General features: G+C 33.7%; 1 protein-coding gene across 1 annotated transcript in view; it reads right to left on the bottom strand.

The window, feature by feature from the left end:
- The window catches only part of ITGB8 (integrin subunit beta 8), a 96,811-nt gene that overhangs the window by 30,639 nt on the left and 43,785 nt on the right, over positions 1 to 22,387 (bottom strand). The window contains exons 3-6 of the mRNA XM_019958522.2: positions 20,618 to 20,789; positions 11,267 to 11,513; positions 9,763 to 9,928; positions 9,019 to 9,177 (exon numbers count right to left, since the gene is read on the bottom strand). Coding sequence (XP_019814081.2) covers positions 9,019 to 9,177; positions 9,763 to 9,928; positions 11,267 to 11,513; positions 20,618 to 20,789 — 744 coding nt within the window. The remainder of the gene's footprint in view (positions 1 to 9,018; positions 9,178 to 9,762; positions 9,929 to 11,266; positions 11,514 to 20,617; positions 20,790 to 22,387) is intronic.

Below are 22,387 nucleotides of genomic sequence, written 5' to 3'. Positions count from 1 at the left end.
TGTCAACATGGTGTCCATTGCATTCTTGATATCCTTAGTTAGTGAATGAGGGGCATGGACTAATTATTTTTTGTAAGCTGTTCAATGAGAATGGTAATAAAAATTTTCTGCGTTTTTAAACATGATTTAACCAAACATAATTTATTTAGAACATTATATTTCATAAATATTTTCATCAGTTTTTGTTTTTGTTGAGTTACTTTGGGAAATCATTATTTTTTCTCATTTTTAGGGGCATTAGAAGCAGTGTGAGTCTACTTTGAGCCTAGCCCAGGTGATTCTATGTGCAACTTTGCTTTCACTTTTTAGGAAAAAACAAACAAACGAACACCTAAATACTGTTCACATAAATACTTTCCCGGCTAGTTTTCTGCAAGCATGAGAAGCATTCAAATTAGGTCTACTCTAATTTTATTATTGAAGTCCTTATTGTTCACATGGCATTTACAGTTCTAAACAGATCGTAGAGTAGCAAGCTAAAATCGGGCATTTTGTTAGTTTTAAAAGCTGTGATATATATATATATACACATACATACACACACACACACGTACATATTATTTTAATTGAAGTGTAGTTGCTTTACAATATTATATTAGTTTCAGGTGTACAACATAGTGATTCACTGTTTCTATAGATTATAAGCAATTAGCTATAATAGCCTAGCCTACAAAATATTAGCTATATTCCCTGTGTTGTATGTTACATCTTTGTATCTTATTTTATACCTAATAATTTGTACCTCTTAATCCTTTTATCTTATCTTGCCCCTCCATCATCCCTCTCCCTGCTAGTAACTACCAGTTTGTATCTGTGAGTCTGTTTCTGATTTGTTATAGTCATTCATTTGTTCTTTTTTCAGATTCAACATGAGTGAAAATGTTCAGTATTTGTCTTTCTCTGTCTGACTCATTTTACTCAACATAATACCCTCTAGATCCATCCATGTTATTGCAAATGGCAATAGTTCATTCAAGAGTTGCATGACACTCCATTGAAATATATATATATATACCACAAACTTCATTTATCTCTTGATGGCCAGATTTCTTTCCTATCTTGACTTTTGAACACAGTGCTCCTATGAACATTGAGGTACATAGATCTTTTTGATTTTCATTTTCTTCAGATATATATGCCTAGGAGTGGAATTGTTGGATCATATCTTAGTTCCATCTTTAATTTTTTGAGTAATCTCAGTACTGTTTTCCATAGTGGCTGTACCAATTTAAATTCCCACCAACAATGCACTATGATTCCCTTTTGTTTACATTCCTCTTCTATATTTGTTATTTGTGGTTTTTTTGATGATAGCCATTCTGACAGGTATGAGGTGATATCTCACTGTGGTTTTATTTTGCACTTCCCTAATGATTAGTGATGTTGAACATCTTTTCACATGCCTGTTGGCCATCTGTATTTCTTCTTTGGAAGAATGCCTATTGAGGTCTTTTGCCCATTTTTAAAATACATGTGTTTGTTTTTCGATATTGAGTTGTATTAACAGTTAATATATTTTGGATATTCACCCCTTGTTAGACATATCATTTGCAAACATCTCACATTTAGTAGGATGCATTTTCATTTTGTTGATGGTTTCTTTTGCTGTGTAAAAGCTTTTCAGTTTGATTAGGTTCCATTTGTTTTTATTGCTTTTGTTTCCCTTGTCTGAGGAGACAGGTCTGAAAAATAGTACGAAGATCTTTGTCAAAGACCGTACTGCCTGTGTTTTCTTCTAAGAGTTTTGTGGTTTCTGGTCTTACATTTAGGTCTTTAATCCATTTGAGTTTATTTTTTAATATGATGTGAAAAAAGAATGTTCTAGTTTTATTCTTTTGAATGTAGCTGTCAGTTTTCCCAGCACCATTTGTTGAAAAGTCTGTCTTTTCTGCACTGTATATTCTTGCCTCATTTGTCATACATTAATTGACAATATGTGCATGGGTTTATTTTTGGACTGTCTATGTATCTGATCTATATGTCTGTTTTTGTGTCAGTACATACTGTTTTGATTGCTGTAGCTTTGTAGTATAGTCTGAAGTCAGGGAGAATGATACTTCCAATTTTGTTTTTTTCTCTCAGTATTTCTTTGGCAAGTTGGGGTCTTCTGTGATTGTATATAAATTTTAGAATAATTTCTTTTAGTTATGTGAAAAATGCCATTGGTAATTGAGAATTTGCATTACATCTTTGGGTAGATGGCTTTGGGTAGTATGGCCATTTTAACAATACTAATTCTTCCAATTCAAAAGCATGGGATATCTTTCCATTTCTTTCTGTCAATTTCAATTTGCTTCATCATGTTTTATAGTTTTCAGAGCATAGGTCTTTCACTTTCTTGGTTAAGTTTATTCCTAGGTATTTTTATTCCTTTTGATGCAAATTTAAATAAAGTTGTTTTCTTGCTTTCTGTTCCTGAGAAAATATATACTAATATATTATTAGTGTATAGAAAAGTAACAGATTTTGTATATTAATCTTGTATCCTGAAATTTTACTGAATTAATTCATTAGTTTTAATAGTTTTTTGATGGAGACTTTATGGTTTTCTATATATAGCATCATGTTATCTGCATGTAGTGATATAATGATTTATGTTGATCAGAGATATTGACCGGTATTTTTTTTTTTTTTTGTATTGTTTTTGTCTGAGTTTGGTTTCAGGGTAAAGGTGGCCCCATAGAATCAGTTTGGAAGTGTTTGAAAGTGAAAAAAATGAAAGTGAAAGTTGCTCAGGAAATGATGTTTTCTTTTCACTTCTTGGAAATAGTTTAAGAAAGATAGATATTAACTCTTCTTTGTATGTTTGGCGGCATTCTCCTGAAGCTCTTTGGTCCTGGACTTTAGTTCGGGAGGTTTTGATTATTGATTCAGTATCAATACTAGTTAATGATCTGTTCAAATTATCTATTTCTTCCTAATTCAGTCTTAGAATATTGTGTGTTTGTAGGAAATTACCTATTTCTTCTAGTTTGTCCAATTTGTTGGTATTAACTGTTCTTAGTATTCTCTTATGATCATTTGTATTTCTGTGATTATAGCAGAACTTCTCTTTCATGTCTTATTTTATGTATTTGGGTACTCTCTTTTTTTTTTCTTAATTATCCTGGTCAACAACTTATTAATTTTATGTTACTTATTAATTTTATGTTTAAAAAAAAAACAGCTCTTGGTTTTGTTGTTCTTTTCTATTGTAGTTTAATAAATTAAATAAACATCAATTTATTTATTTCTGCTTTAATCTTTATTATACCCTTCCTTTTGCTGACTTTGGACTTTGTGTTTATTTTCCTAATTCCTTTAGATGGTAAGTTAGGCTGCTTATTTAAATTTTTCCTAATTTCTTGATATAGGCCTGTACTATAAACCTCCCTCTTAGAACTGCTTTTGGTATATCCCATAGATTTTAGAGTATTGTGTTTCCATTTTTATTTGTTTCAATTTATTTTCTGATTTCCTCATCAATTTCTTTATTGACCACTGATTTCTTACTAGCATATTGTTTAGTCTCCATGTCTTTGTTCTTTTCCCACTTTTCTGTCTATAAGTGATTTCTAGGTTCATGTCATTGTGGTCAGAAAAGATGCTTGATATAATTTCTATCTTCTTAAATTTGTCGAGGCAATTGGCATGTGGTCTCTGGAGAATGTTTCATGTATACTTGAGAAGATTGTGCATTCTGCTATTTTTGGATGGAATGTCCTGTAGATACCTACAACTGTCTAATGGTTCATTTAAGGCCACTGTTCCCTTATTGATTTTCTGTCTGGATGATCTCCCCAGTGATGTCATTGGGATGGTAAAGTGTCCTACTATTATTGTATTACTGTCCATTTCTTCCTGTATTTCTGTGTGTGTGTGTATTCCTATATTGGGCATATATATGTTAATAAGTGTAATCTCCTCTTGTATGGATCCCTTTATCATTATATAATATTTAATGCCCTTATTTGTCTTATGTTACAGACTTTCTTTTAAAGTCTACTTTGTCTGATACAGGTCTGCTGCCTCAGCTTTCCTTTGTTTCCATTTGTATAGAGTATCTTTTTTCAACCCCTTACTTCCAGTCTGTGTAACTGTAGCTCTCACTTGAGTGTCTTACAGCAGCATGTTAGATAGTTGTTCTTTTTTTTTTTTTATCCAATGAGCCACCTTATGCCCTTTGATTGGAGCATTTTGCCCATAGATATTCAAAATTATTGTTTGTAGGTATGTGCTTATTGCCATTTTGTTACTTTTTTCTGGTTGTTTCTCTGTTTTGTCTTCTTGTTTTAGTCTGTTCCTTTGTAGTTTGATGATTTGCTTTAAGTAGTATGCTTGTGTTCATCTCTTTTTAGTTTTAGTCTCTTTTTAGTTTAGTATTAGACTTTAGTTCATCTCTTTTCATTTTAGCTTTTGTATACCTATTGTAGGTGTTTGATTTGTGGTTACCATGGAGTTCATATATGTTGATGTGTAACTATGTCTGCTTGTTTTAAGCCCATAGTCATCTAAGTTTAAACGTACTGTAGAAGAGCTAAATTTTTTACTATCCCCTTTCTACCTTTTGTGTTTTTGATATCATGTTTTACATTTTCATGTCTATCCCTTAACTACTTACTATAGTTTTAGTTGATTCTATAATTTTGTCTCTTAACCTTTTCACTAGCTTATTTAAGTAGTTGAACTACCATGTTGCTATATATCTGCCTTTACCAGTGGTGTTTCCCCCTTCCTATAATTTATTACTTTTTTACAGCCTTTTCTTTTTCATTTAACATGTTAAGTTTGGATAATATTGATTAACTCTCTTAGTTTGGCTTATCTGAGATGCTCTTTATATATCCTTCAATTCTGAATGATAACTTGCTGTACAGAGTATCCTAGCTTGTAGGGTTTTTTTTTTTGTTTCAGCACTTTTAAGTGTGTCATGTCACTCCCTTGTTTTATAAAACTTGCTGTAAAATCAGCTGATAGCCTTATGGGTGTTCCCTGTATGTGACTCTGTTTTTCTCTTGCTGAAAGTTCTCTCTTACCTTAAACTAAAAGTTGTAACAATATTTTTTAAAAAATTGCATATAAACTTAAAACTTTCTAGGTGCTTTTTGCCTGGGTGAAATTCCATTTACTTTGCTGATGGTGCATGTTCATAAAACCCAGAAGTGCTAACAGTCTAAACTAATCTTATCTGTTTAATTTTGAAAATTTTTTATACAGTGTTAAGCAGAGAAAAATGAAGTATGAATCAGGAAATAGGGTGAAAGTTTTGATTATATGCTTTAGTTTAGCCATATTAGAATTAACTTTATTATTCTTATGACATATTAGTAATTTCTATGAATCTAAATAAATTAAAGGACTTCAGGGGAGTTAAATGAGAGGAGGAGTGAAAAATCACTGACCTTAAAATGATGAGGCACAAAAAGAAAAAAAAAAAGGTTCAGAGACAGAAACACCAAATCTAAGCTACTAAATACAATTAGCAGTGTGGTAGGATCTCGCCTATTTGCATCTCTCCGTGAGAACTGAGAGTCACAGCAATATTTAAAAGTCTCATTAATAATGGTTCATTGTGTGACCTGTTTGCCTCTTCCAAATACTTGCTCCCTGGGCCCGTTTCATTGTTATTGGAGACTCTGGCGTTACTCTTAGTTGAGGGTGGGGGTGAATGGTTGTGAAGAGGGCTCTGAATGAGGTTGGGAATCACCCTGGAGGAGCTGGGTAGGGAAACAGGATGAAATTCTAAAGCCTCAGTATCAACAACTTGTCTTCTACACCATTAATAATTTTTATACTAACCTCTACCATTTTAGAATTAATTTTAAAACTTTAAACTGTTATAAATTATAACTGGTAAATTATAAAACTATATTACTACTCAAGTTTTTCATTCTGGCACTTGGAGAAAAAGCAGTGGAAAATGTAATTTAGTTAATACTATAACATTATTTGCCAATGGTCATATATAAAATATAACAATGTTTAAATATAAATTATTTAAAATTTTATCTCATTGTGTAATATACATAAGACCAATTATCTACTTTATTTTATTTATTCTATAAGTAAGACTGCAACTAGAAAGTAGAGTAAAATTTACACCAAGAACTTCACCACCTTATTTCTTCTAGGTATCCCTTGAGACAGTATGGCAAAGTAGTTAAGAATACATATTTATTAAAAGATTGAACTGGATTAAACCCTGATTCTGCCACTGATTAACTTTTCAGCTGTGTGTCCTCAGTCAAGTCTCTTAATTTCTTATACCCTCAGTTCTTCTGTTTATAAAAGAAAGATAGTTATGACTACCTTACCAAGTTGTTATAAAGATAAATTTCATATAGTATGCACTGTACTGTATGCAGTATACTGATACTGTATGTAGCAACAGTGATTTCAGTTAATAAAACCTCAAATCATGGTAGATGTTACTATTCTGAAATTCACATTGATCCTCATGAAATAGCTATGTGAATAAGCAGTAGAACTCTGGATGATGTAAATTAGACATATGAAATGCCTTTTATCAATTATTACCTTTTATAAATGAAAGAACCAGAGTCTTGGACCAAGAGGCCCAGATACTATTCAACATTACTGGTATTGGCTGCTGGAGATAAAACTAAGAAGCAAAATATTTTATTGCTTATCTAAACTTTATCTTTTCAAATTCCTCTATAATGGCTGAATAGGAGAGAATAGAAGTCGTTTTAATATGAGCAGATAAATATGCTTAGAGTTAGGCTCAGGGTAGCTTTAGATAGAGGAGGTTTCAGAGCAGTAGTACATCTTGTGTGTATAAATGCACAGTCAAGGGATCAATCAAAATGCTTCAATTTCTTTTGTTTTAGGGCAGTGTCCCTGGAAATGAAGGGAATAAGACTTCTTAGGAAAGGCATCCTTAAAACACAGGCCTGGGATAAATGAGGTAAAATATTCTTCGAAGGTAGTAGCAATATTGGTTTATTCAGTAGCTATCAGTGACATGTGGAAGGTATCAGTGACATGTTCATTCTTTTAAGTAGGTAAAACAGTGTTCAAGAAGACAAGTACATTTCATGATAGTTTGTCCAAATTCCTGATATATGAGTCCAAACACGGTGTAAAATTCCATCAGAATTATACTTTGTTTCTATAAGGTTATATGGCATGGAATATGTCTAAAAGTATGAGGACATTTCTTTGCCTTAAGGAATCCTTCCTAGATGAGCAGCAGCACCATCTAAAGTACAGTTGTGGAGAGCTGACTTCAGTGACTTGGCAAAACTTTAAAAGGATAATTGCAATGCAGTTTGAGAATAATGTAATTATTATTTTTCCTTAAAAAAAAAGCTTCTACTTTTCTCACAATAGAATGGTTCCTCTTGTCTTCTCTCAGCTCCCAGTAAATGAATTAGAACTCTATCTCAGATTAAAAGAGATTGAACAGAAGGAAAGATAATAAATGACTAAAATGGATGAATCTACTGAAGTGAAATGTGACTGAGTAGGAGAGAATCAACAATAAGAAAGACACTAAGGGAATAACTCCAAATCCTAGATTTTAAAATTCAAATTCTAGCTACTTTAAAAATCTTTAAATGTTGAGGTTGCTTTCAAGAATCTAAACCAACCAAGGGTTAATCTTGTTTTATGTGGTAATGCAGTTGTTCCTTTAGACTTTCAAAAAGTCTGGTAGGGCATTTAAGATTAACTAACTAAAACTATTTAAATTTCACTTATAGGAACCACACACATTTCATCATAATTTATATGCTTCTGATATTACATTTCCCAAACTGTGCATGAGGTGTCTTCAGGCACTGTGGTGCACTCACCAGGGTGCTGCAAAATATCTTAAATATTTAAGGGAAGCATAGTAATACTTGACATCTGTCAAGTATCCGTGAACTACCAGCTGGAAGTGGTTCACTGCTTTATGATTACATTTGGCTCTGTTCTTTTACATGATGTCATATCTTAGCAAAACTAAGCAGCATGAAAATCAGTATGTAACAGAAAGTGAGGGTGGCTATGTCCTGTTTGATTCCAAGGCTTGGGAAGTTCCCATTATAACTAAGAATGACACAAATGATTCATCTGTATTATTGTTTTAACTGGCTACTAGGTTTTTAGAACATAAGTAGTTATGTTATTTGGCCCTAACTACTTAATAAACAGAACTGTCAGGCTGTCTGTTTGTTTTGCCTATGTGTACCAGGGTAAAGATTACTAAGAGCTAGGTGCCACAATATAAGAAAGTTTGGAAGCTTTTGTTCTAACATTTGCATGCATGTATAAACAGGGATCACATCAAAAATAAATGATGCTTTATGCAATTGATTTTCTACATGTAGAATAGCTAATGCTGGGAAATACGGCTCTAGGAGATTGTATTTAAATATATGATTCAGAGGTGAAACTAACCCTCAGGAAGCTCCCTTCTCCAGGGGATTTTCACGACCCAGGAATCAAACCCAGGTCTTCAGCATTGCAGGTAGATTATTTACCATCTGAGCCACCCAGGGAAGCCCAAATACAGATAAACTTCAGAAGGAAGGAGTGAAATATAAAATATTGAAAGCCAACCTTGTTTTACTCCTTTTCCCCCCTAGTCTCTACTTAGATTCTGTTTTTCTCTGAGGATTCCTCAGGCCAAATACACTTTTCTTCATCTCTAATATGTTTTTCAATACTAACCCTGTAGAACTAGCTACAAGTAGTCAGGCAAACATATATGTATATGCTCTTTTCCTTTGAAGGTTCTTCAGTTGCCTAAAAAAGTAAGCTTTTCTATCACTTTTATTTTCATAAATTACACATTGTTTTGTAGGACATTAGAGAGTCAGCTACTAGATGTTATCCATGTATTTCAGCCTTACATTTTATTGATCAAAATTTATAGATTGCATTGTTCTGTAACTTGTCTCTCATGACTTGTCCTGACTCTGGATCATGACCCTTTAGGTAATTTCTTGGTACAGGGACAGCTGAATTTGCCAATTTAAACTTATACTAACCCAAAGAGTCATAATTACTAATAGGCTATTGTTACTCTACCATGCTTGTTGATCTGACGTAGACGTTGTTTTTCAGATGGCAGTTTCCGTCATTTGGCACCACTATGCCTGCCAATTTGCTATCGAGAGCAAGATGAGACGTCTGATCTGTCATCACCAGCAGCAATCTTTTAGCTTCTTTTCGCCATCCAATATGACTCTTAAAATAAACATGTAATTAGATCTTGTACAATCACATAGATCTTTACTGTGGTCTGTATCTCAAGTAAACATTAAATATAAGTTAACAAACATTAAGTCAGGCTAGAGTTATGTGCATAAATTCAATGCTGTTTCACAAATAGCATTAACTTTTATTTGTATATCCTCTTCCACAGCCATTAAACCACACTAGTTCCTGGCAAGAGACTTCTGGTGTTCCAACAGAGGAAGAAAAGGCCAGGTTTACAAAGTTCAGACTGCCTAATGTGATGTGAGTAGGACAACAAGCTATTTCTGGTTTTTCCTTGCAGAGTAGTGAGAGAAAAGAGCAGCCCTTTTGGAAATGATTTTCCAAGAACATAAGTTTTTCTTTCCCTTATATCTTTTCCTATTTATAAACTTTTCCTAATTTAGTCCCTCTGTCCTGAACACATACCAAAATGAGTATCATTGGTGACAAACAAGAGGTAGGAGAAGAATGTATTCTTTTATGCAATGTTTCACTCCACAAATCACAGAGAAATCATAAATTCTTGGGGAATTTTATATCTGAGCAAATACTCAATAATATGAAACTTCTTACCTCACAGACAGCTGCCTGAAGCATAGCATCAAAACCTCCTTCAGGTGTATCTATATTTCCAGAGATCTTCTGTCTGTGAACTGCTTTTTCAAACTCAGTGATGTTCTCCGTCAAAGACAGCACATGGATGTACCCATGGGGAGGCATACAGTCTAAGTTGTAGTCACTGTATGAGTAAAGAAGAAATGCAAATTGTTCTGCTGTGTGTCCTTCAAAGATCCGAAATATTACTCATGTAAAAGTGTGTGGTTGATGTGAGAAGGGAATACTTTATTTTTGCCAATAAAACTTTATTAGAGAAAAATCTATATTTTATAAAATCAGAGAAAAGCTCAATATTGCTGGATATTTCTTTGCAGGTAGGAATATTAATGGCTTGGTTTCAAAACATAAAGAAGATTAAGCATGTTCCTTTAATATAGGACACCTAAGGGCTTTTATTATGCTAATATATACTATTGATTTTTAAGAGGAGATGAGAATTTTCAGTGATTTCCTATCACATTTGTTCATGGAACAACTGAAAAACACTTTGGGGAAATATTTTTAGGAATTTCGTTAAAATACTATACTTTTGTTAGATATTTTAAAATATTTTGCTAATTTTAAAGTGATTCTTGTAGAATCATTGATGAATGGTCAAAATTCATAAAAATTGTTTTGAGAATTCCATGATGTCCTCAAAGGTAAGGATTATTTCTCAGGTGCATCTGTGCTTGGAGAGAAGGTGTATGAAGCTCCATATGGAGATGCATCAGTCTTTTTCCACTACAACAGACAGCAGGGCTGTTTTGGTAAATTAGACTATACCCTGTAAAGTGATTTGGACAACATATGGAAGTCAGAAAGAAGATGATAAAATTAAATGTTTTGTTAAGGAAGAACTGGATACATTTATATTTGCTCTTCGAAAATTCAACAGGCTAAATGTTGTGTGAGAAATTCGTATTTTAAAGGTCGGTTTTCCTTTCTTTGTAGGGCACACACTATTTATAATCAGCCTTCCAAAATGATAAGAAAAAGAACTCTTTTTAGCAAACAAATCCTCATCTTTTGACCTACCTACCCTCCATGTGCTAGCTGAGTTTTCTTTGAAATAACATTATAAGCAATGTAATTATAAACACAGTCATAATACAGTAATGGAAATGTAGGTGCAATACTGGCAAAATAAGTACTTTAAAAATGATAAGCCTTGCTTCAGCAAATTTGGAGCAATAAAAAAAAAGAAATACAGAATATTCAAAGAGGTATTTATATATATGGTAGCCTGATTATTGAATGTTTGTAATAAAAACTAAGTGAAAAAATATAAAAATAAAAGCCCCCTTCAATCTTAGAAGTTTTCAGATAGGAATGTCCTTCCTCTATAAATATTTTTATTTCTCATTTAATTAAAACAAAAACAGATAATTTAGTAAGTCCTTGATATAAAACCAAAATGAGATTTTACAAGGTTTTAAACTTGTTTAGCATTAGGAAGTCCATGTCTAGTATTAGATACCTGCATTGATTATGAATTCTTTCTGGATGGATACTAATGTATGGTGAAACTGTTTTATCAACGTATGAGCCAAATCCAAGGCGAAAGTCACGGGAGAAAAATGCCATTTTTCTAGATAAATCATTTCCAACTGAATTTAATTTTTCAATATTATTGTGCATTGATGCTGAGACATCAACCAGATAATAAAGATCCACAGGATATTTCTTCAGAGGATGAATTTTCAGCATAAAATTAGCTTCAGCTCCTAGTTCAAAGAAAGACAAACATAGTGTAGTATTCATTTTTAACATCTCAGGTTAAGCTATCAATAAATCAGTCACATTTTAGATATAGAACAGTGATCACTAATTTGTGCATAATGAAGGAAATTGGGAATATTCTGGAATAATTTTAAGGCAGTTAGAAGAACATACCAATGTTTTAGTCTCCAACTTCTACAAAGCATTTCTCATAATTCTATGGGGCAAAGATAACAGCAAACAGAGCAACTCAATATAAATGTAATAGGGAATATATTTATCACCATATGAACCTGCATTTCTAGTGTCTAGTAAAGCACAGCCCAGACATCAAGCAGCATTCTATTATGAGAGACTAGAAGAATGTGTTTGTTTGCAGGTGACTTTTAGGTTTGAAGACATCCAGAAAGGCATTCTAAGAAAATTTACCCCTTATTGGATGCAGGTGTAAATTAATTCTTTGGGGTTAAGGCATATTTATGTATGAGATGCAGAAACTCAGGTACTAAGAAGTACATTAAGCTATTCAGAATACTTACTACCTCATCATGAGTTGTTTGATAAGATTCTTCCCAACCATTATTTGTAAGAAAAAATGAGACAGTGGTCTAAAGAATGATATGCAGCAGCCACACTGAGAACCTAAGCTATGTAGGGGACTGCATTTGTCCAGTGCATAATAAGTGCTTAATAAACATATATGTTGAAGAGGGATCACAGAGGCAAAGGAACTGGATGAGAAAGTCACCATAAGGAGAATTGTTGGAGCCTCCAAAAGACAGCTGTCTTTGCATTACAGTTTTATTTAGTTCTCTGTCCATTATCATGTGATACAAAGATCTGATACCTTTCAGAATGAGTACTTCTGTGTTTAACTTTTTAAAGTACGTGGTAAAAAGTTATCAATTTAAATACAGACAATTTGTGAATTTTACTTTTTTAAACAATAAAGCAAATTCTTTGTAAGTCATTAATTATTTGTATATGGGGAATATTTTGAATGGAAAAAAATGAATAAATACCAATTCGAGTACATAATTAGTAACCTGATCTACTTATGAAAAAGAATCCTATAATTTATCAAGTCATTTTCAGTCTTAATATGCTTAAATATATAGCATATTTTAAGCATAATAATAACAAAATATAGCATAAGAATAACAACATTATAAACTTATTTAATAGTTCAAATGTTTTTCAGCCAGATTATGGAATGTATTCAAAATAGAAAGCTTTTTGGTTTATTAATATTAATTATGGGAGAAAGTGGCTTATTATTCCTAAATTTGCCTTTACATGTAGGAAAATTCTTTATTATAACATCTCTGTTTCATCAGCCTGAGTTTGGGAGGAGAATTGGGTTTGCATAGCCCAGCCCAGTCAACTTTCTCACTCCCTGTTTTTAGGAGCTGGGCTGCCTACAGAGAGCATATATTCAGTTCTGCTTTCTAAGTATATGGTGAAAAAGCCTACCCATGGAAGTGACCTGAAGTTTGGGTAGAGAAGTTTAATTCAGGAGAATGATAGAATCAGGTAGACAGAGCTGAATTGATGAAAAATAGAAATGGAGTATATTGGGAAGTGTAGTTCATGTGTAGGAACTTGTATTTTAATATGTGGGTCAGCATTTAATTTTTTTTTTAATTTGTGTAGTTGTTTTTTAATTGTTGACTTAGGCATATGGCTGGAGGCATTAGGCACTGGCCACATGGTATTTTCACCTTGATGGATCATTGTAGTTTATGTTGGCTCTGCCTAAAGATGAATGGCTGCCTATTTTGACAGAGTCACTGAAAAATACATCAGATATTCAGTGTATTGTGTGAGTTGTTATATTGTTGGTTGGTTATCGCAGCCACAGGCAGAGTCTGTACAGAATCAACAAAAGCACAGTCCTTGGAGGCCTGAGCTATTCAGGGAGCTCCAGCCATTCAGGGGCCTTGGCTTCCCTGGTGGCTCAGACGGTAAAAGCACCTCTTTGCAATGAAGGAGACCCAGGTTCAATCCCTGGGTCGGGAAGATCCCCTGGAGAATGAAATGGCAACCCACTCCAGTATTCTTGCCTGGAAAATTCCATGGATGGAGGAACCTCGTAGGCTACAGTCCATGGGGTCGCAAAGAGCCGGACACAACTGAGCGACTTCACTTTTGCTTTTCAGCACGTATCAACTGTTTACAGCTGAGCAAGCAAATCCTAGGCTCACTAGCCTCAGTAAAGACAGCTTTTAGGAACCCTTGCCAAGTGACCAGGTTTAGAGGGTGCAGTCTGCTGTGGCTTGATTTCGGATTACATAGATGCTGGCATTAGCGCATGTACCTGGGTCAGTTGAAGACCTCAGCATGAACTGACACCTGAGTAAGACAAATTTTCACCATAGGAGAAAGGAAAATTTTTCTGTACACAGGACTTGTACTCGTTGCTGGAGAGAACAATAATTGCTACTTTAAAACTGCAAAGCACTTGAGTTTCTTAAAAGGTTTTAGCTTTAAGCAGTGAGCTTAAGGTGGGCAGCCCTAAATAGACTAACCCCAGACCACTCTGCTTGTTAAGGAAGAAGCTGAAGGGGCCAAGCTTAGATTACCATATTTTGCTGATGAGCAAATGACACTCCATGACACTACCTTGTTACGCTCTCAAGTTGTCTTTGGATTGGATAACTGAATATGAAGCAGAAACCTTCTCTTCATATAGGCAGTAGATATAAATACCTTTTCATGGGAATATGGATACTATGTCCCTTGATAAAATCCTCATTCAGTTCATAGTGGGGTTCCATCAACACTGGGCTCAAAGGGAAAATGACATTAAAAAGGTTTTGAATATACTGAATGAGAAAGAATCAAATCTAAAAATAAAACAGTATCTGTGGCTATCACCATTGTAATATAAAGTCCAGCAGAAAAGTCTTAAATGCTACTCTGAGAGAGGAGTTACATGGGGGTGGATTATTTTAGTGAGTAAGAGCTACTAACTGAAGTGATCTATCGAAAATATTTACCACAATATTTGGTATCTAGTAAATTCCCAGATGGCATTAGTGGTAAAGAACCTGCCTTCCAATGCAGGAGACATAAGAGACACTGGTTTGATCCATGGGTCTGGAAGATCTGCTGTAGGAGGGCATGGCAACCCACTCCAGTATTCTTGCATGGAGAATCCCATGGACAGAGGAGCCTCGAGGGTTACAGTCCACAGGGTCGCAAAAAGTCAGACACAACAAAGTGACTTACCACGCACACACAAATATATGGACATTAGTAATTATTACCATTATTGTTACTACTAGATTCTAAGCAACATTAGGATAAAAACTGTTTATTCATCTCTGAAGCCTCTGATTTGGTACATGCATAGCCACTCATAAATGTTCTTTAAACTATAATTGAAGAATATTTTCATACAGCATTTGAAAAGGCCCACATGTACACCATAGTAAGAAGCTGATATTTATAATTTCTTTCGCTTAGTTCAGGAGATCTTAAATATTAATAGTTTCTCTCTGTAGGAGGAAAAGAGTATCATCTGGCCTCCAAATATTTATGTCACCACTTACGTTAGCTACAGGAAAGCTTCATCTTTATATTTTGAGATTTTAAAGGCTCTAATCCTATTCCCTTGATTAACTTCAAAGGCAAAAAAAAAGTTTGTGACATAGAATAAGAAAGGGGACTTGGAGGAAAGTTGAGACCTACTTACAGCTATTGCCAATATTGGTTTGAATAGACCAAAGAACTAAAGTTGTTAGAATGAGTTTTAAATCACTCAACTAATAGTGTGAGCATCTCTGAAGAACTAGTTGCAATAAACATGTCTGGACACTAAGAAAAGATTCTAAAACACTAAAAAATATTCTGCATAAGATGAAACTAACAACTCGTAAGAAAATATGGAGACATGTAAAAGGAAAAAAGAGCTGCCAATTTCTATTCATTGTCTTTGGGCAGGGGAAGGAAAAGGTCCAAGAATGAGACAGGTTTGAAACATCAAGGTACAGACTCTGGCACATTTCTGGATTTCTGTAGGGGTAAAATAAGGGATACGGGCCAGGTGTTGAGGAAAAATGCATGACTCTGTATGTTTTTTTTTAAGTTTTGAATTCAAGAATACCTGAAGAATCTTACATTTTAAATTAAGCTACACTAAATCAGTTTTTTCTTTAATATTATTAAATGAATCAAGTTTGAAACATTTTCTTCAGTTAGTGAAGTATAAATTATACTAATCCCTGTCATATATTACTTCTGAAGCAGAAATTGAGAATTCTCTTCTCTTCCCTACCCTCCTAAAGATTTCATCTCATTTCACTGTTCTTAGGGAATACCAACTAGGATCAGTGGCCTATTTCTGTTATTATTTCTCCATAAGATTGATAGGTGAAAATAAGAAAAAGAGGTATAGTTTAAGAAGTATAAAGTAAAAGAAAGTGTCCTTTTAAAATCTCATTTAAAATATTTGATTTTGTGTATTTTGTACATATTCTTAATATTCTTTTAAAAGCTTAGTCAGTATATGATATAATAGAAATATCCATAAAAGCTTTAAAAAATTCTTAATAGATGCTACATAGGTCATGAGTTTTTAATCATACAAAAAATAAAGTGATTGTCTATAAATAAATCTAACAAATAAATATCAGATTAGGGAATAAACATATTTTACACATAGCATGCATTATAACAGACCCTCAGCTCTTATCTCTGTGTTAGAGTGTAAAGGAGTTTTACATCATAAGGAATGAGGTTTATACATATATCTAGAATTGGTAAAATTCCAGATACAGCTTTATATATTATGCCCCAAAGCTAGCATGTCTTTGATGCCACAGTGCATTTTTAGATGAATTTATTATACCTATTTTAATAATTATTTGCTATATATGCAGATTATAAAAATACAGTTTTTCATAGCTATAGGAAGGATAACTTATACACACTAGACAATTAAAGTATTTTCATACACAAATTCATTAGTATTGACTAAAATCAAGCCCCATAATGATTTCACCAATCTCTGGGGACAAAACGTCCACATTATCTCTCAAGTCTGGCCATTTTTCTCCTGCATTGTTACCACCACTGCCATTGCTTATCTACAGCACTGAAACAATTTCTCAAGTTTTGAACTATTATTTTATAGTTTCAGGAGGATTCAGCCACCATTATGTCTACAAAAGAGAACAAACTAAATTCATGTAAGTGTATAAATTTAAATGTAACATACAAGTAGAAAAAATGCACCTTGTAATTTTCAAATCTTAAGTATTTAAAAAAGAGCCAGATATTTTTAAAGGCTATTCATATTTTTGGAGGCAAACAATATATGATAAGCCTCATCTGTAAGCTGTTGAAAAATCACACACAAAATAGAGAGGTAAAGATAGTTAATAAACTTAAGAAAAAGGTTCAAGCTTTCTAGTACTGGGAACAAAACAAATGAAAATAGTTAATGGACTAGTTACACTTAACAAACTGAAGAGATTAAAAAGAATGAGAAATAGGCAAAGTTGATTCTGGAAAGCCTAACTGGATATGATTTTTTGTGTGTGAATAATCTAATAATATATATAACCTAGTAAATCTATGACTAGAAATGTACCCTAAATAAATAGGTTGTTATATATACATGGAGAGACCGACAGATACAGATATATACATGTATAATGAGTATCATTGAATATTTGTTCCAACAAAGTGCATTCAAGTTTCATTGGGATTGTCTTACATTTATTGATTCACTTAGATTTTGTTATATTACTGGATATATACATATATATATAAAATTGTAATTGTTATAATATTATTTTCCTTTTTAGGAACATAGAATTCTTCTGCATTTATTCATACTGGCTTTTAGGTAGCACAATGGACTCTACACATTTTTTAGAAAGTTTATTGCCAGACAGTTTATGTTTTAGGTTGCTGCTTTGAAATGATCTCTTTTAGATTACATTTAATATTTAAAAATTTTCCTTTCACAGCCTTTTAACTTTAGTGTTAGTTTTGTTTGATTTGCTTGGATTTCTGTGTAGACATATAAGATTAATTTTGCTTTATCTTTTCAATATGTTTATAGCTTATATTTGGTTTTCTTGTCTGATTGCTTTTATATAAAACTTTCAGAAGGATTTTAATGTGTATTAACAAAGTATTCTTCAATTTCATTTGGGCAGGAATGGACACTAAATTTTATTGTATGATTTCTGGCATCTTGAGATAACAATATATATTTTTATTCTTTTGGCAAACTAAGATAACAAAAAAATACATTGATTTTAAGATAATCAACTACTGCAGGTTAAATCTACTTGTATGGTGACATTGTTCTTATTGTTCTTATTATCACATGAAGTTTAATTTGATTATTTAAAATGTTATTAGGGATTTGATCCTAATGTTATGATAACTTGTAAAGATTGAGTAGCTTCTCTTCTATGCCTTCTCAAAAAACCATGGGAGAATTTATGTAGCCTAGGGATAATGTGTTCCTTGAATGTTTAGGTGAACATTAAAGTGTATTTCCCATGAAAATATTTAGACCTAATGTTTTTAGGGAGAGTTTCTTTTAGAATTTTCTTAACTTCTTATATCTTTATTATATTTCTTAGGGTTCTACTTCTTCTTGAGTCAATTTTAGTCTTCTATATTCTCCTAGGAAATTATTTTTATCATAATTTATATATTTTACCATTTTTAATGTATTGAAGTTTTCCCCCCCAATATTTTTTTATCTGGTCATAGTCTGTATAATCAGGTCATTTGCTTTGGGTCTTCTTTTTCTAATTAGCATTGCCATCGATTTAGCTATTAGATTTATACATTCGTTTCTTTTTTAATTTCTATTTTTTATTTCATTTTGTTTTTTTCTTAATTAATTTGTTTTTGTTGTTCCTATATCTTTATCTGTATGCTTCATTTTTTTCAATGATAAAAGCATTTAAAGTTCTGAGTTTTCCTGAGAGCAGCTTTGAACACATCCCATTATGTTCTGATGTGTGCTACTGTTATTATCATTATTATTAAATCGTCTATGAGTAGAATTTTGATTTATTCTTGGAAATAGAATTTATTTAGGAGAAGCTTTCCTTAGTTTCTCTATTATTTAATATTTGTTAATCATCTTATATTGGCTTCAAATTTTATTGCAAGGTGTTCAGAGATGTTGGCCTATAAAAACAGTTTCACTTGGAGTTCAGTTTTTTTGCATAAAATAAAATTAATTTCTAAAACTATTTCATGGACTTTGAAAATATTATTTTATATATCAAGGACTATGGACTGAAACCCCCCCCCCCCAAATTTATATATTAAAGTCCTGACTCACAATATGGTAATGCTTGGAGATGGAGCCTTTGGGAGTTGATTAGGTTTAGATGATGTTCTGAGGGTCGGGTCCTCATGATGGAATCAGTGGGCTTATATGTAGATGCAACAGAGTGCTCCTTTTCTATCTATCACTCTTTCCCCCTTCAGAAACTGAATCTGGCAGTGCCTTGATGGCAGACTTTCTAGGTCCTAGAACTGTGAGAAAATAAATTTCTTTTGTTTAAGCTACTTACTATATGGTATTTCGTTATGGCAGCAATAGAAGGTGACAAGTGTTATAATACCAACCTAGTTACTTTCATTTTTGTGTATCCCTTTGCAGCTAGCATTCATATGTCCATACTAGTCTGTATAATTATTTGATATGGTGATGTGCACAGTTTTAATTGGAAGCTGGGAGTATGCCTAAGGCCAAGAAAGAAATGGACTTTGTTATTCTGGTAATCAAAGAGTCTGAGAAAAATACCTTGGAATTGGGAGGGCATTTGTCGATAATAGTTATTCAAAAATTTAGTAACAGGACAAGACCACCCAAAATGAAATAATGAAGGCTTCAAGGCAACTGCATACCACTTAAAACTAAATGTATATAATTTAGTGATGCATATCTTTGTACTTGAACTTATCTTGCCATATGCAGTTTGCTCGATGACACTAAAAAAACTCTCTGGCACTAAAAGACTCTCTGGCACTAAAAAAAATGAATAATTTCCAGTGGCCTACTACATACGCCAAACTGTGGAATACAAATGTATGGAAGGACAAGTATTAGAGAAGTATAGGACGAAAAGTGTGCACTACTCTCAGGGACTAAAGCAGCTCAAGTTAATTATGATAATTATGAATTATAGTTTTGTTTTTAAAAGCTTATCACAGAGGCTCTAAGACTAATTCACATCTCTTACTAATTAATCAACTAACAAATTCAGCAAACACTTATGGAATGCTTACTACATGCCAGCACTCTGATAGGCATTGGAAAAACAAAATGGAATAAAACATGTTCTTCTTCTTATACAGAGCTGGCAGTGTCCTAGGAACACAATTATAGTATAATGTGATCAAGACTGGAAACACATAATTATAATATAGCGTGGTCAGGTTTGCAGAGAATGTCCGAGGCCACACAGCTAGCTAGCTATAGGCACAAGAAAGACTAGAATTCTGATTTCTTGATTCTGAGCCCACTGTCATTTCTACAGCAACAATACTGCCTGTCATAAAATGTTAAATATGAACAAATAAGGCTAGTTAGGAGCTTCCCAGTATTCTTGCCTGGAAAATCCCATGGATGGAGGCACCTGGAAGGCTGCAGTCCATGGGGTTGCTGAGGGTCGGACACGACTGAGTGACTTCTCTTTCACTTTTCACTTTCATGCATTGGAGAAGGAAATGGCAACCCACTCCAGTGTTCTTGCCTGGAGAATCTCAGGGATGGCGGAGCCTGGTGGGCTGCCGTCTATGGGGTCACACAGAGTCAGACACGACTGGAGTGACTTAGCAGCAGGAGCTTCCCAGGTGACTCAGTGGTAAAGAATCTGCCTACCAATGCATGAGACACAGGAGATATGAGTTTGATCCCTTGGTCAGGAAGATCCTTTGGTGAAGGAAATGGCAACCCACTCCAGTATTCTTGCCTGGGAAATCCCATGGACAGAGGAGCCTGGTGGGCTACAGTCCATGGGGTCGCAAAGAGTCAGACAGGACTGAGCACATATACAGCAACAAAGGCTAGATACAATTCTAACTTGAGAATAAACGTTGATATATTTGAAAATAACCGTACCTTGATGCAGCTGGATCAGCACTTCTCCTGGTGTCACCTGGGTATTAATTTCATTTTCACTTGGCATTACACGCACAGAAGGGTATTCTATTAAATCAATTGAGCAGCCTTTGTGTATTAAATTGGAAACAGTGTCACAACGTTCATTCTTTGATCCACCTGAAATGAAATCCTGTTTAAAAGAAGGAAAATCAATGATGTTTTAGTGCATATCATCCCAGTTATAACCAAAGAAAACCACATAATGAGTACTACCAAGAAACCATCTTCCAATATTGTACAAATTATATGACTGTTAAGAATAGCTGCATGTTTCCAAGAAGAATACTGGCAAATTTGTCTTAAATAAGTTTAATTTCTAAATCTTATTTTGAAAGAAAAAATGAATATTAAAAAGGAGATTTAAACCAAGTACTTTAAATATTATTAACTGATCACTGTAAAATTATACCAATTTAATTCTTTCTAAATATTTTACTTTGGAAATACTGCTCCAGAAGAAAATTTAGGCAAAATAGACCATTCAGTGTGGTTCTGCACTTAAGCTTTAATTTTCAAAGAACCCAACTGGTATGTTTACTATATTCTATTATGTTTAGAATGTGGGAGCAAGTCCTCAGAAATCACATGCCTAATGAGGTACCAAAATTCATAAAAGAATGAACTGGAAATCTATATTTCTTGGACTGAAAATTCCCTCACTTCTTATACGCATAATAGCATGTAAGTAATTCAGTAAACCAAGGAAGATGCCACAGTGAGTCTGGGAGATATAAAATTGCAGCTCAGATTCTCCTGATTTTGCAACTGAATCTTGAACTTTCATTACAATTCAGCATTGGTTAGTTCATGCTAATTCCATAGCCATCCAATAAACTTGGAATTAGTTGAGCAAGCTTAAAATTTATCTTGACTGAGAAAAATTTAATATTTTTATTTGTCATGTAACCAGTTTTTCTCCCTAAGAACAGAAAATGTATTGAAAAGTATAGAAATATAGTTTATTATATATAATGTTGGCCTGAATTATTTGGGATATTTGCTATATATATTAGATGAATATTTGCTTAGTGATCTTCCTGGGAGTGGTTATTTTGATCTGGCATTCAGTCATTCCTTCTCCGGTTCAAATGATTCAAAAAATTGCATTTCCAATCAAGTATTCATTCAATCAAAAGAGTATTGATTGAATACTAACTCAGTAGTTCTGTTAGGTACTGAGGATGCAGAATGGAACAAGACGGATAGAGTCCCTGTTTAAGTCAGCAGACCATTAGAGAATTCAACCATTAAGTGAGTTAATGTAATTATCATTAGTTAGTTAATTAGTTCAGTCACTCAGTTGTGTCTGACTCCTTGCGACCCCATGAACTGGAGCACGCCGGGCCTCCCTGTCCATCACCAACTCCCAGAGTTCACTCAAACTCACATCCATCAAGTCGGTGATGCGATCCAGCCATCTCATCCTCTGTCATCCCCTTCTCCTCCTGCCCCCAATCCCTCCCAGCATCAGAGTCTTTTACAATGAGTCAACTCTTAGCATGAGATGGCCAAAGTACTGGAGCTTCAGCTTTAGCATCATTCCTTCCAAAGAACACCCAGGACTGATCTCCTTTAGAATGGACTGGTTGGATCTCCTTGCAGTCCAAGGGACCCTCAAGAGTCTTCTCCAACACCACAGTTCAAAAGCATCAATTTGTCGGTGCTCAGCTTTCATCACAGTCCAACTCTCACATCCACATACATGACTACTGGAAAAACCATAGCCTT

This window comes from Bos indicus, chromosome 4, assembly GCF_029378745.1.
Source record: "Bos indicus isolate NIAB-ARS_2022 breed Sahiwal x Tharparkar chromosome 4, NIAB-ARS_B.indTharparkar_mat_pri_1.0, whole genome shotgun sequence".
In the NCBI taxonomy this organism is placed as follows: domain Eukaryota; kingdom Metazoa; phylum Chordata; class Mammalia; order Artiodactyla; family Bovidae; genus Bos; species Bos indicus.
This window is presented reverse-complemented; position numbering and strand designations above follow the sequence as displayed.